Source organism: Numenius arquata, chromosome 3, assembly GCF_964106895.1.
Source record: "Numenius arquata chromosome 3, bNumArq3.hap1.1, whole genome shotgun sequence".
In the NCBI taxonomy this organism is placed as follows: Eukaryota; Metazoa; Chordata; class Aves; order Charadriiformes; family Scolopacidae; genus Numenius; species Numenius arquata.
Window position 1 is genome coordinate 28,346,003 of NC_133578.1, and position 14,811 is coordinate 28,360,813.

At 40.4% G+C, this 14,811-nt stretch overlaps 1 protein-coding gene across 1 annotated transcript in view; it reads right to left on the reverse strand.

Annotated features, from left to right (window-relative positions):
- Positions 1-14,811, reverse strand: part of RAPH1 (Ras association (RalGDS/AF-6) and pleckstrin homology domains 1) — a 96,323-nt gene that overhangs the window by 48,507 nt on the left and 33,005 nt on the right. Inside the window, exons 2-4 of the mRNA XM_074145606.1 lie at positions 11,493-11,612; positions 5,593-5,698; positions 4,208-4,725 (exon numbers count right to left, since the gene is read on the reverse strand). Of these exons, the coding sequence (XP_074001707.1) occupies positions 4,208-4,725; positions 5,593-5,698; positions 11,493-11,612 (744 nt within the window). The remainder of the gene's footprint in view (positions 1-4,207; positions 4,726-5,592; positions 5,699-11,492; positions 11,613-14,811) is intronic.

A 14,811-nucleotide genomic window follows, 5' to 3' on the forward strand; every position in this document is an offset into this window, starting at 1 on the left:
ACACAGCTCTCTATTCTCTCGCCATTACCTTCGTCTCCTATTGCTCCAGCACAGCTCACTGAAAATAGAGACAATTTCTTGGTGGCAGAGAGACCAAAGGAAGAAGGAAGAAGGAAAAAGGTAATACGAGTGGGTGGGAGGGACAACTTTGTCATACAGTTGTCACTTTCCCTATCGTTACTCATGCTATTACATCACTCATTCAGTGTACGTTCAAGTGAAGTATCCCCACATGCAGAAATCAAGATTTAAAGTGTATGCCACTCATTATGCAACTAAAAGCACAGAAGACAAAGGAACTTATCAATTTAAGGAAGAATACTGTTAAAGCAAGGATTTGGGAAGAAATTTTGTGAAAGAAAGATTTCAATTTAGCAAAAATTACAGGGGATTGGGGTGGGGTGGAAACAACTTTTCTTAGGTAGCAAAGCTTAGAGGAGACTGAAGACAAAAACGTTAAGTGCAGACCAACAGCACTCGGTGCCACCAAGACAAGATCACGAGACTGCAAAGCAATAGTCTTTGAAGACATTAATGTTCACAATGTCCAAGGAGACAGTGTTAAGAATTGTTATGAAAGGGAGAAAAATAAACAAATCATGATGACAACTAATAAAACTCTGATCTTAGACAACCCAGGGAATTCCAACAATCTCTCCTTGAAAGTGGCATAGAGAAATTCAGAATGAGAACAACAAGGATGGTCCTGGCCAACAGGATCACCAAGAGTTATCATCTGGCACGATGCTGATATATCTTCAACCCCAAGAAGTTCCTACAGCACAGACTGCTAAGAGGAAGAGGAAGACAAGGACACTAAGGTGCCTGTCCAATCACTGAGGCAAAATTATTTGAATAATCCACTACCACCAATGGGTATATTCCTGCTCTCCCTTCCAGCCTCCAGTTCTTGGCTACAATACCCCAGTTGTGCATCAGCAAATATCAGACCCCTCTGAGCCTATGCAATTCACCCAAATAACATAGAACAAGCCTCAAAATAAAAGTGGCAAGTTTTCATGTGTTAAGTACCAGTGTCAAAGCTGGGACAAGGGAGGAGATGAGACAATGTAAATAAGAGTTTTGGGGATGGACAGACGGAAGGGAGGAAAGGGAAGTCATATCCTCCCATTTTTGATGACTATAGAATTGCAGCCTCTTTCCATAACATTTGTTGCTATTATCAGCCAGAAAGTGTACCAGACTACAGATACCTTCAGTGGGCCAGTGCATGGCAGTTCTCCTACAGGACTTCCCTACATTTCCAGGTCAGTGAGCTCTTAAATGCACAGCAGAATTACTTTTTAAGATGGAATACTGAAGTTAATAACTACAAAGCTAAATTTCCTTTTTCAGACAAGCATTTCCTCCTATGAAAACAGTCTTCTGTTTTACCTAATGTTATGTTCTTCCACTTGTGATTCCAGTAAAACTAAGTTGTAGAAGAAGGGATGACTTTTTAAAGTCCCTATAGTTCCTGGAGAGAACAGAAAGGATTGGTCAAAACGGCAGAGCTGCCAAGTCATTGACCTCTTTCAGAAGAGCCACAGCAGCATAGAAAAATTTTAAAGGTCAGCACAACTGCAGTCTCAAGGAAGACAAGCAAAAAGAAAAGAGCTAACTTCAAGTACTGAGTAAGAACAACAAATCTCAAAACACATCTGCTATGGCCATGAAGTATTAGCCTCTCCCAGCTTCTGCATAAAAATTGTGGTTTTTGCTATGTGGGCACTAGGTCTTCTTCAAAGGCTACTTCCTCAGCGGGATGTCCTCCATTAGAACAGCACCATTGAGCTGACTGGGCGGGTGGGAGGGTAGAACTCAGCCATACTAAGAAAAGATGTTTTGGTTCACAATCTAGCCATGAAGATTAATAAACTCTAAGCAACAGTTTTCAGGCACTAAATAAATAAAAAAGAAAATAAACTCCTTTATTGGTACACAATGATTTACCAAAGAGACCTTGGGTTTCTGCCATTTATAAGGTGAATTTCATTTAACGACCACCACCACAAAATCTGTCACAAACACCAAACAAATATGATTTTCCCCTTCTCATTTCACCTGTGATGAGAAAAAAAAAAAAAAAAGCTGCTTCGCAGTAAAAAGTCCCATCACATCAAATAACAGTTTCAATACTGAAGAGTTGAATACCAATTCTGTAAACTTGGTGAAAATGTCTCAAAGTTGAACACCTTCCTCAGGCTACTGAAATTAAAAAAAAAAGGATAGAGCAAAAACAAAGCAGCACTGTTAATGAGTGTAGAGGTTTCTGTTCTCAAGAGAGCAGAATTTGGCTCTCAAATTACCAACACTTTCTGGTTACCTCCTTCAAAGGAATCATTCTTATCAACTTATCTGGGCAGAGAAACAATAGCCACATTCTTATGAGAAGCGATCACCAGGTTTACAAAGACAGCTCTCATATTTCTTTGTGAGAAAATCTTTTGGGGGTGATTTTGAGCCTTGCAGTCAGTGGCCAAGAGCTCAGAAAGCAACTGCAACACTTGCAGCAATATAGATTAGCTTCCTGTGAAGACAAAGCAGCTTCTCGAGCTCTCTCGATTCACCAAGTTACTTAAGTACAGCAGGTGGTTTGTTGATTACTCATGCCATGGGAAGAACTGAAAAATCTGGGAGACAAGAAAGGCAATCTTACTGATGCCTTAAGCATATCACTCCTGAAGTAAAAGAGACTGAGATCTAGAGGGAGACCTGCAAAATCAAATGCAGAAGACATCCTACATTTTTAAAAATTAAGAAATGAAAAATTCAAGTTTTTTTTTTTTTTACGCTATGCAAGTTACAGAAGCAATTAATTCAAGTAAATCATCTTTTGAGCCTGAGGAGAGACAAAGATGCAATATTGCCTAACCTTCTACATTTAAAAAAAAAGAGAGATCAGTATGAATAACAGTCAGAGATCCAAAAAATAAAAAAATAAGCCTTGTCATACCACAGAAAGAAAATGACTGACAAACAAGTGACAATATAATCAATGATTGTCATACACTGGCTCCAATAATTAAGCCTACAGCAACAATGCAAAGGCTTGCATTTAAACTTTCCAAGCAGAAAAGGTGTATCTACTTGTGTTTTGCTTCACTCAATATGGATCTCCAATAAAAACATACTGAACCCTAACTTTTCATACAAAAATAAAAACTTTAGGTAAACTGTCACTCAATCAGTTCTCACCATTTCAAATAAAGATTTAAATTTAAGTATGACCTTGATGAGTTGATCATTAGACTGACATGCCTGCATCATCCCCTCTTTACATCAGATGAACTTTTGCTGCAGATGGGTAGAGGCATGCTTTCAGCACAGCTCATTCAAATTAGTGCTAATTATCGATTAGAATAAACTCAGCTTGTTCCAGTTTTCTCCCGCAAAAGAGAACATGCATATTAGTACCACTGACTTTTGAACATGCCAGATTTCTGTTTCAGAGAAGATTTCTACAAGACAGGGTTCAGTTTAAGTTCTCTAAATTCACCAGAATATGTTCCCCATTTCCTTCCACAAGTTACCAGCACATTCAACATTCCCCAAACTGGCTGTGTTTTTACTGAAAAGTTTTCTCTCTGGTTAAGCAATGCCGAGGGACCAAAATGCCAAATGAACATCTGCTATTGCTATATTCCAGCCCAGTTGTTTTTCCTGTGTTGTGCTTCAAAGAGATCTCCCTGTCATACATTAAACAAGAATACTAAGTAGCAGCAAATTCCTGATACAGTATAGCTCCAGATAAGCACTCAAATTGCTCCATGTGTTTCAGGTATTAAGTGTACTGTAACAGCAATGTAATCTTGTCAGTTGTACTTTCTTTTTTCCACAGCTGTGTGTTCCTCAGATTTAAATCAAAAGCAGTATATGAGATTTACTTAGAATAAAAACATAAACTATAAAACATTAAAATCCATTACTAGCTTAGGAGGAAGAAGAAATGGGAAAAGCCCCTAAAAAAAAGGAAGTACACATTCTTTAAAAAGATTCCTTGCAGACAGAAACAAAAACAGAGAAAGAAGTAGCCACAGCACGTGCAACCCATGAAAAAGCAATCTTAATCTTTGATCAACCCCACTGCACTGAAGATGTTTAGCTAGGAGTGTCAGCATGAGGTTTGGGGCAGGGAGGGGGGCGAAGGGAATCCAGATTGAAGAAAAAAAACCCAAATCAAAGTCTTGAATTAATGACACTCTACCTCAGTGATTGGTTGCCCTTGTGATGTCAAGTCCAGTTCCTGAGGTCTTGTCACCTTATCGATATCCAAGGAGTCCATGCTGGAAGCTGCAGAGGTTATGCTGGAACGGGAGGAGTTACTGATTGAGCGCACTTCAGCATCACTCACTGTGCCAGCAGATGCTGTCCTCCTGTGCTGAGCAGTAACTACTGGTTTGGCGTCTTCTGCAACAGACTGTTGGGCTGCCTCATCCATGCTCAAAGAGGCCTTCTCTAACTGTGCAGTGATGTCATCCAAAGATACGTTGGCATGTGATGGTTTCGTCATCTTACCAGATGAGGAGGATAATCCTTTCGTGCTGCTGTGCTTAGTAGAAAGTCGGCTAGCAGGTGGTTTCTGAGCTTTGGAATCTGTGGCAAGGCGTTTCACTGCAGCATTGTTTGCTGAATGAGACCCAATGCTGCTGAGCTCCTGCTCTATGGAACAAAGATCAGCCATGAGGGCATCCAGATCCACAGTCTCCCCCTGATTCAGGGCTTCTGCAATAAACAAGAGTTTTCAATATATGCAGAGTTACTTCATTTGTCTGTGCAACTCTTCACTTTGTGTTATCAAATTTAACAGCTAGGGTAAGGAAGCAAAGGAAGTTGTATTTTTTTTTTCCCATCTGTATTGAAAAATCTCTGCTCACTGCTAAGGAAAAAATTATTTGCACTACTACTCTTGACTGGTCTAAGAGCAATTAAAAAAAAAAAACCAAAACTATTTAGGTTAAATACATTTGGCAACAGAAGAAATCTATGAATGTTCAGATTACATTTGAAAAGTTTAAACTGCTGTCCTGTGAACAGGATCTAAAACCACATTTGTATAATAAAAACAGTACAGGTATTTTGCTTAGCATTTTCTGCTACAGCAATGCAAGGTATGCGACACTGCTTTTAAAAATACCCACAAAATACTATACATATACTGAAACCTTTAAATTAAGGCTTCCTGTATTACATCCACAGGAAGCCATTTTAAGACAGGAAAAACATGATTTTTGTTTAACATGAAGGCACTCTGTAGCTATATTCCTGCATCCAGTCCCATGAAGCAAGATGCTCTTTCCTCCTATTTAAGTGACACACATCAATTCATTCTTTCATGAGACCAGATCCCAGAATTTATATTTCTGTACAAACACTAGGCTGCAATTCTCAGATATTAGGTGCTGTAAAAGATACTGCTTTAGGATACTCAAAATTCTGTGCCACCAGAAAGCAATGCCTTCAGCAAACATGTTCTCACTTCAGCTAAAAGTGTATTTAAATGTTCCTGTAATTTACAGTGTTCTCCTTTGTAGCTAGAACAGGTCTTTTTTCCTAAACTAATATTTGAGGAGGTAAATAATTCAAACAAACCATTCAAATTGTACATGGAGAAGCGATATGAGAAATTGGCAAGATTGGTTTCCTGATGGAGAGGTGATCTCTTCACCGGTGCCATAGGCTTGTCTGTATCCAAACTCTGAAAGAGACCCAAAAAAGGGATAGAATGAAGTTTGACAAGGAACTGGACAAGCAAATCTTCAAGATGATTGAAAATTAATTTTCTCTAAGAGAATTTTTTCAAGAACTCCTGGAATATAAAAAACCCCATACCACAGAGATTTAGCTTCACATATTCAGTGGAGAAAAGATGTTAATCACATTCTGGTTTTTTTAGAATCAAAAGGATAGAAGCATATTTCAAATGCATTTTTAAATGGTGTTACATACTAGCTCATTTTGAAACACAGACTGGCCTACCTATAACATCTTTTCTGTATCTAAACACATCCAAACTGCGGCACCCTCTCTAAGAAATGCATCATTAGCTTATGAGCATAATCATGGCATAAGCATTCAAAAGCATTCAATGAAGAATTCTATTTTATTAAAAGGCATTTGAAATTGGCTAAATTCAGTCATTTTTCTCAATAAGACGTTCCTGTAAGAAATGTTAAATTGTGAAAGTAAACCCCAGCCAGTTTACATAGGATAAGGTTTTTTAGAAAAAACTAATATTTAAAAGAAAAAAAAAAAAAGAGATCTTTCTACCCAATACATTGAATTCTTGTATTATGAAGTCTAACGTGAGCATAATATAATACATACCAGCATTTTTTTAAGTAGCAAGCAGTAGGGCACTATGATCCAGCTGGTGACCCAAGAGATTGTGTGACAGGGTCCAGAGCTGCGGACCCTGGAGTGACAAATGTTACCTGGGGAATCTCTCTCTTGCTGTCACTGAGGCTCAACAGGCCTGCAAAGAGTTCGAATTTAAGCAATGCTTGTACTGATAGTTTTCCTGAAGATGCACTTTTCTGAAAGAAAAGCCTCTTCTAACTCCAACAGAACAACCCCATGCAGCACTACAGACTTGGGGAAGAGTGGCTAGAAAGCTCCCCAGAGGAAAAGAACCTGGGGTTGCTGGTTGACAGTTAGCTGAACATGAGCCAGCAGTGTGCCCAGGTGGCCAAGAAGGCCAAGAGCATGCTGGCCTGTATCAGGAACAGTGCGGCCAGCAGGACTAGGGCAGTGATTGTCCCACTGTACTCAGCACTGGTGAGGCCGCACCTCGACTACTGTGTCCAGTTTTGGGCCCCTCACTACAAGAAAGACATTGAGGTGCTGGAGTTTGTCCAGAGATGGGCAACGAAAGAGAAACTGACATCATCTACCTGGACTTGTGCAAAGCATTTGACACTGTCCTGCATGACATTCTTGCCTCTAAATTGAAGAAACATGAATCTCATGGATGAACTGCTCACTGGATAAGGAATGAGCTGGATGGTCACACTCAAAGAACTGCGGTCAAAGGCTGGATGTCCGAGTGAAGACCAGTGATGAGTGGCATTCCTCAGGGGTCAGTATTGGGACCGGTGCTGTTTAACATCTTTGTTGGTGACATGGACAGGGGGATTGAGTGCACCCTCAGCAAGTTTGCAGACAACACCAAGCTCTGTGGTGCGATCAACACACTGGAGGGAAAGGATGCCATCCAGAGGGATCTGGATGAGAGGCTTGAGGTGGGGCTTGAGAGGTGGGCCCATGCCAACCTCATGAAGTTCAATAAGGCCAAGTGCAAGGTTCTGCACACGGGTTGGGGCAATCCCAAGCGCAAATACAGGTTGGGCAGAGAATGGACTGAGAGCAGCCCTGAGGAGGGCGACTTGGGGGTGTTGGTGGATGAGAAGCTCAACATGAGCCAGCAATGTGTGCTGGCAGCCCAGAAAGCCAATCGTATCCTGGGCTGCATCAAAAGAAACGCAGCTAGCAGGTTGAGGGAAGTGATTCTACCCCTGTAGTCCACTCTCATGAGACCCCACCTGGAGTACCACGTCCAGCTCTGGAGTCCTCAGCACAGGAAGGACATGGACCTGCTGGAGCAGGTCCAGTGGAGGGCCATGAAGATCATCAGAGGGCTGGAGCACCTCTCCTATGAAGACAGGCTGAGAGCATTGGAGTTGTTCAGCCTGGAGAAGAGAGTGGGTCTCCCCCACTCTCTCTGGGGAGACCTTATAGCAGCTTTCCAGTACCTAAAGAAGGCCTGTAGGAGAGATGGGAAGGAACTCTATCACTCACTATCAGGGAGTGCAGTGATAGGACGATGGGTAATGGTTTTAAACTGAAAGAGGGGAAATTTAGTTAGATATTAGGAAGAAATTTTTTGCTGTGAGAGTGGTGAGACACTGGAACAGGTTGCCCAGACAAGGTGTGGATGCCCCATCCCTGGAGGTGTTCAAGACCAGGTTGGACAGGGCTTTGATTAAGCTGGTCTAGTGGGAGGTGTCCCTGCCCAAGGCAGGGGGGTGCAACTACATGATCTTTAAGGTCCCTTCCAACCCAAACCATTCTATGGTTCTTTGAAGTTGGTGAAGGGTCTAGAGCACAAGTCTTACGAAGGGTGGCTGAGGGAACTGGGATTGTTTAGCTGGGAGAAAAGGAGGCTCAGGGGAGACCATATCGCTCTCTACAGCTACCTGAAAGGAGGTTATAGCAAGGTGGGGGTGGGTCTCTTCTTTCAAGTAATAAGCAATAAGACAACAGGAAACAGCCTCAAGCTGCGCCATGGGAGATTTAGATTGGATATTAGGAATCATTTCTTCACCAAAAGGGTTATCAAACATTGGACGAAGCTGCCCAGGGAAACGGTGGAGTCAGCATCCCCGGAAGTATTTAAAAGACGGGTAGATGTGGTGCTTAGAGACATGGTCTAGTGATGGACTTGGCAGTGCTAGGCTAATAGTCGGACTCGATGCTCTTAAAGGTGTTTTCCAACCTAAAGGATTCTATGGACCTGTTGGAACTGGTCCAGCGGAGGGCCATGAAGATGATCAGAGGGATGGAGCACCTCCCCTGTGAAGACAGGCTGAGAGAGCCGGGGTTGTTCAGCCTGGAGAAGAGAAGGCTCCGGGGAGACCTCATAGCAGCCTTCCAATATCTGAAGGGAGCCTACAGGAGAGCCGGAGAGGGACTCTTTGTCAGGAGATGTAGTGACAGGACAAGGGGTAATGGTTTTAAATTGAAAGAGGGGAGATTTAGATTAGATATTAGGAGGAAATTCTTTACTGTGAGGGTAGTGAAGCACTGGAACAGGTTGCCCAGGGAAGCTGTGGATGCCCCATCCCTGGAAGTGTTCAAGGCCAGGCTGGATGGGGCTTTGAGCAACCTGGTCTAGTGGAGGTGTCCCTGCCCATGGCAGGGGGGCTGGAACTCGATGATCTTTAAGGTCCCTTCCAACTCTAACCATTCTATGATTCTATGAAAATTTCTCACCTAAGCTTTTTATTTCCATTTTCTACATATTTACTCATGCCTTTCTTAAAAATCAAATGCACTATTTTTTTTCCCCTAATATTTATCTTCGCTGAACTCGCTTATCAGTTTGGCTTGAACTTCAAAAAAAAATAAAAAAATCACTTTATTGGGAAGCCAGTCACCACTGAATGAGAAGCCAGTAGATGCAGCCTTGTCTTTCATCAAGTGGAAAAAACCTCACCCCTAGTACGTCTGGTGGACCTTACATAATGTCCCACACAAAATAGCTGGAAAAAAGAATTTAAAAACTAAAATAAAAAAATATGTATCTATAACCCTAGAGGCAGCAGAGATGTGCTGCCTCTGAAACTGGCTCATTCCTTCAGACTAAACCCATAGACTGCCACAAAAAGATTTCCTGTAAAGCAAATGTATTCTGGTTAAAAGCATCTAAAATGTGTTTTAGTGAATTTAATAATAATTAAGTTACTTCACATCCTTGGAAACATATGCGATGTACTCTCACTATTATCAGAGCACATTCTCCATAACACATTATGATACTAAAGTATCAGTTTGGAGAATTGCTGAAAACTGCAACAACACCAAAAGCTTAGTTCTGAATGATTATGATAAGCAAGGTTAAGTTTTTCTTCATTTAACCTGCACTATAGAGCAGGATAAATGTTAGTGCACTTCGCATCAGTGCCAAACACTGCTTGCATGTGCTGCGAATTTTGTGACTACATTTTATAATGCTTTTATTGACCAACAGTTCAAGAGGGCAAAGTGAATTCAAATGATCTCATGGGCATCTTAAGAATTACGAATCTTTTAAAAAGCACTTCCATCTGGAAAGGAATCTGGGTCTTACTTTCAATCCCCTCAAAATAAACGTTTAGGAAACCGAAAAAGGAAGTCAATTCCTACTGACCTTTGAGTCCAGCTGATAAATAGCAACAAATGCTGAGACTACAGGAAAATGCACTTTGGAGCTCATTAGCTCTAATCACCCCACCTTTATTGGGATTTTATTGGGTCAGCTGCATAAAGACAGAATCACTTTCCAAACAAACAAACTGAGACACAACTAACTGTATTAACTTGTTTATACAAAACCATATGAGGTCATTCAAAGTTTTGGGGGAAATGTCATTTCTCAGAAGTCGCAAAAGACAGAAGGACAACTGTCAGGCTGTGTTGCAGACTCTGTTTTACAGCAATATGAAAGTGAGAAACAAATAGTTGGGTCCTTCCCTTAACTATCTGTTAGTAGATTTTAAGAATTTCACATGGATCAGCACACAAATTGAGACATCACCATTAAGTCTGTATGTCAAGAGGGTAGCTGTAAGCCCCACATAAAGTATGCTTCTATTTCTAGCTGCTCATACCTGAAAAAAAAATGAGGCAGAGAACAAAAGGTCTAAGACCAATTACATATTGTACTCCTCTGTGAAGATCTCATTCGTAATTTACAGAGCCCATTCCTTCAAAATGGCTCCCACTTACCATTAAAAATCCTTCATAGGAAGTTGAAAAACAATGAGACTTATGATAGACAGATTTATTTCACACTATCTTCCACTTACCTCAAGAGGCAGGATTCTTTGTTGCTCTGCATGCACAAGTTCAGAAAAAAAAATAAAAATAATTTTACTTCTAGAGTGCTATCTACATTTAGATCTTGCAGGCAGAGATTTAACCAGAAGATAATAGAGATGAGCCTGAATTTGAAATGCTGTCACATGATTAGCTCAATTTTCTTTCAGCCTTAGAATAAGATGAAGATGAGAAAAGCTGCCTCTTCTCTAGCTTACCGATACTTGAGGTGTCATACCTTTTCGTAAGTCTATGTGATAGAGTGGGAGAAGATGAAATATGTTATTCAGGAGGGCCAGCTCACACGGCTGAAAAAAACCACAGCAGGCAGTCACAGAGAAATGGCCTATTACCCCAGGAGTCTGGCATATGCAAGATGCAAGATCTGCTTGTGAGGGAAAGGAAAAGCACTACAAAGAAGGAAGTCCCAAAAGAACTCCTATCAGCTGCCTCTCTGATGCACGAAGAGTTCTCTGGAAAAATAGTGAGGCCTCTAGGGTGTATCAGGGCACCTTATATGTTATCAAGTGGCAACATTCACAATTTCTTGTTCCTTATTGCTGTTCAGGTGCAATGAATAAATGCTGCCCAACTATATGTTTGGAGATTAGCTGGCTAGAGGTAGGCTATAAGTCAGTGTTTCTCCATACACATGAGGACAAAGTACCAATTCCATAGTTATCAGAAGGAATCATACTCTTTAGGAAAAGTAAAACTAGCAAGTTGTGAAAAATGAATTTAACAACTTTGAGATGGGGAAAACAAGCCAATTCAGAGACCTTTAAAGAGCACTGAGCTGGTCACATGCAACAGTCTACCTTACTGCAAGTGGCAGTGCTAAGTAGTTAGCATCCAACTGAAAAGAACCATGTAATACTTATAAAGAATTATTCTGAGATGACTGAAACCTCCCTAACCTGTGTGAGTTTGTCCAGCTCCCCCAGCCATGCCCCAAACATCTTGTCCAGATCCTGATCTTCCTTATCGCTATCTTCTTCTGCACCATGGTCAAGTTCTTCATCTGATAATTGCTCCATCTGAAAAGAAAAAAAAAAAAGTTTGATACTCAAAGTTTATCAGTGTCCAAGAAAACTGGCATCAACTACTAAGTTTCTGAAGAAGTGTTCTGAAGTAAAAGTACATGTCTACCCATAAGCTTTATAAAAATTGCATACAATCAGAGTTTATTATCCTGCTTACAAGTAAAGAGTTAGTGTGAAAGATGCAATGGATAATTACAAAGCCATTCTTGAAGCTCACTTTTGTCAGAACCATGCAAGAAAAGATGAAGAACAGAGTCCACAATATTTAATACACAATCAGAAATTATTTCATGCTAGCCTTGCACGTGCATTCATTGCCAGCTATTGTTAGCAAGGTCTATTGACTTTACATTACAAAAATTCAACTCTTGTCCAAGGAATTCAGCTGACCACAGTTAAGCAACACCATTCAACCCACAGGAAGTGCAGTCTCACTGCACTGCAAATAGCTGACTCTACACATCTGCAAACAAAAATGCTTAAGCAGGCCACAGAGAATGCCAGCAATACATCCCATGAGACAGTTTAAATCTTGGACACTGTCCAGATCACTTCAGTGATACTGCACAATTTTTACCAAACAAAGAAACTCCTCCCTGGAAGCAAAAGGTCACCATTACAGCTATCAGATCCTTCTTCATTCAACAAATTTGAGTGACCAAGATAAAAACTTCACATTCTCTAAAGGTTATCTGTTATCACCTCAAAGGAAATTAATCTTTTGTTAAACAAGCCTCTATTGTCTTCCCCAAACATGTCCTCCAAGCGCCTTATATGGAGCTAACACACAGTGCCTTCCCTGGGTACATCCACACTGTTAAGCCCAGGATCTGGTTCAGAAGGAAAATTTACATGCTTGGAGGGAAAACGACATAGGCAACTATTTGGGAGCGATCAGGCACTACAGAATAGTAAATCCTAGAGTTATGCTATAGAACGTCCAGAGAGACCTGAGAACAGATAGCCACCAAGAGCTAAACAAAAAATTCATGGTGTGCTGTACAACTTGATTTGGTGAAGTTGTGGGGTACATAGTAACTTGCTACATAGCTTTCAGAAAGCAGCAGTTTACATTTTGTAGATTTAAAAGCAAACTTCCTAAATGCTAGTCTTCGGGAAAAGATAAATCTTGGTCTGAAAGACACCACAGTGTTGCAGAATTGAACTGATGAGAGATGTTACAAAAGATGATAAAGGTGATCTCAGAGAAAAACTGTTCAATCCATTTTTGACTTTTTATGACAACAGTTCATGCAAAACCTCTCCACGACTTAAAAACAGCCTTTGCTTCTATTTATATATTGCTTATATTTCACTTTACCTTGATAAAATAATCGGGGAACACGAGACTTCAAAGGTAATCTACAATTCTGAGGTCAGCAGAAGCCAATGCCTCCCCCAGATGCAAGATACTGCCATCCAGTTGCTCCAGGCAAAGCCACTTCAGTCTCCTACTGAGATTTCACTTTTGTGAGAGAGCACAATGCAGCTGCTTACCTTAAAAGGGGCAACAATACTAAAGCTAACCTGGCATGGCATGCTGCACCGAGCAAACACTAAACATATTAAATACACCATCTGAATCTCATTTCTTCCAACACTGGTTTTGAGCATTGTTAAATACTTCTAGCACTCCAGAAAAGGGAAGGAAGCTCTTCCTAAAATTTAAGAGTAATTCCGAAATCCAAAAATGCCAAAATGCTTATGTAATAGAGCTGTATCCTTCCACCAAGACAACACCATCTATGTCAGGCATGACTACCCCTGCAAGATTACCTCTCCATGATGTCACCCGAAAGCCCTCCCACACACAGAAATGGAGACGACAGGGTAGCAGCAGCTCATACTCCGCCTGACCTTCTGCAAAACAAACAGAAGCTGGATTGCACTCTCAAGCCCCTCCAAAGCTTTGCTTTACTGCGCCTTATGCTTTTACATCGACCAGAAATATTGTAAATTCAAGACAAAACACATTATATTTAAGATGACATGGTCAAACTGCTGTAACAGTGTTCACATTCGACAATATAGCATTTCTCAGTATCTAGATACACTTGAAGTAAAGAATTTTTATTTGAAGGCTAAGGGAAGCTATTAAAAGCGTGCCTTAGGAAATATGACTACGAACTGGCAAATCAAATAAATGGAAACTATGATATAAAACAGACAGAGCTTGGTATTTACAAATACTTTACACTGCTAGCCTTCCCCCCTTTGAACTGTTTTTGCCATTTACTCTACAGTTAGGTGGGACTTATTTTGCAGGGCGTTCATTCTATGGCACTGTTCATAACTCATCCTTTCATTAAGAGAGGAGCTTGTTCTTTTTACCAATATTTCTGAGGATCTAAGCCGTGGAAAGAAACCAGCATTCTCAATTTCCCATAAACTGTTGCTTTAGCTGTTTTAACTTGGCGTCAGAGACACTGCTTTAGTTCCAGTTACTCTGAAGATAGAATTAGCAGCCTAAAGAAAACTTTTATAAGTAAAGTACTGTTGTGTCAGCAAGTCTGGCACTAAACCCTGTAGTATTTGCCAGCTCCTTGTAGTCCCCACCCAAGCTTCCTAACGTCAGCTGCATTTCCTATGAGCCTGTCAACGTTCTCTTGCAAAAGGCACACAGAGGATAGTGTCTCACTGAGAAAACAGCGAAACAAAGTGACTAACTTTCTAGTTCTGTAAAAGGGATCTCTCTTAGCACAAGTTCCTCTACTAGAAGAGGCATTAATTAAAGGGTTAATTCAATAAATTAAGGCAGAGAAAAAAATGCTTAGTTAACAGTATCTGAACTTGGCATCAGACAACTTTATCTGTTTGAAATGCTATTTAAACAGGCAGACCCATAATTATTATAAGTCAACTGTCTAGTTTCCAAAACAATTCATTAGGTTTGTTCACCTTTAAATGCATTAAGCACAGTATTTTAATATTATTTTATGAAAAAATACTGAGGCTTTCATTAGAAGTCACCAGTTGCAACATGTAATCATAATCTACTCTTTTAATTACACTGTAAGGAAAAAAAACCTTACCAATAATTTAGAAAAAAAGAAACATTTACTCTTTCAAGCTGATTCTAATGCAAGCTATTATAGCTTTTATTATGCCAGGACAAGCATGAGATGATGTATCAAAACGCATGAGGAAGGATGAAAAGCCCAAGAACAATGCTTCAAATATACCATTTTAGCTT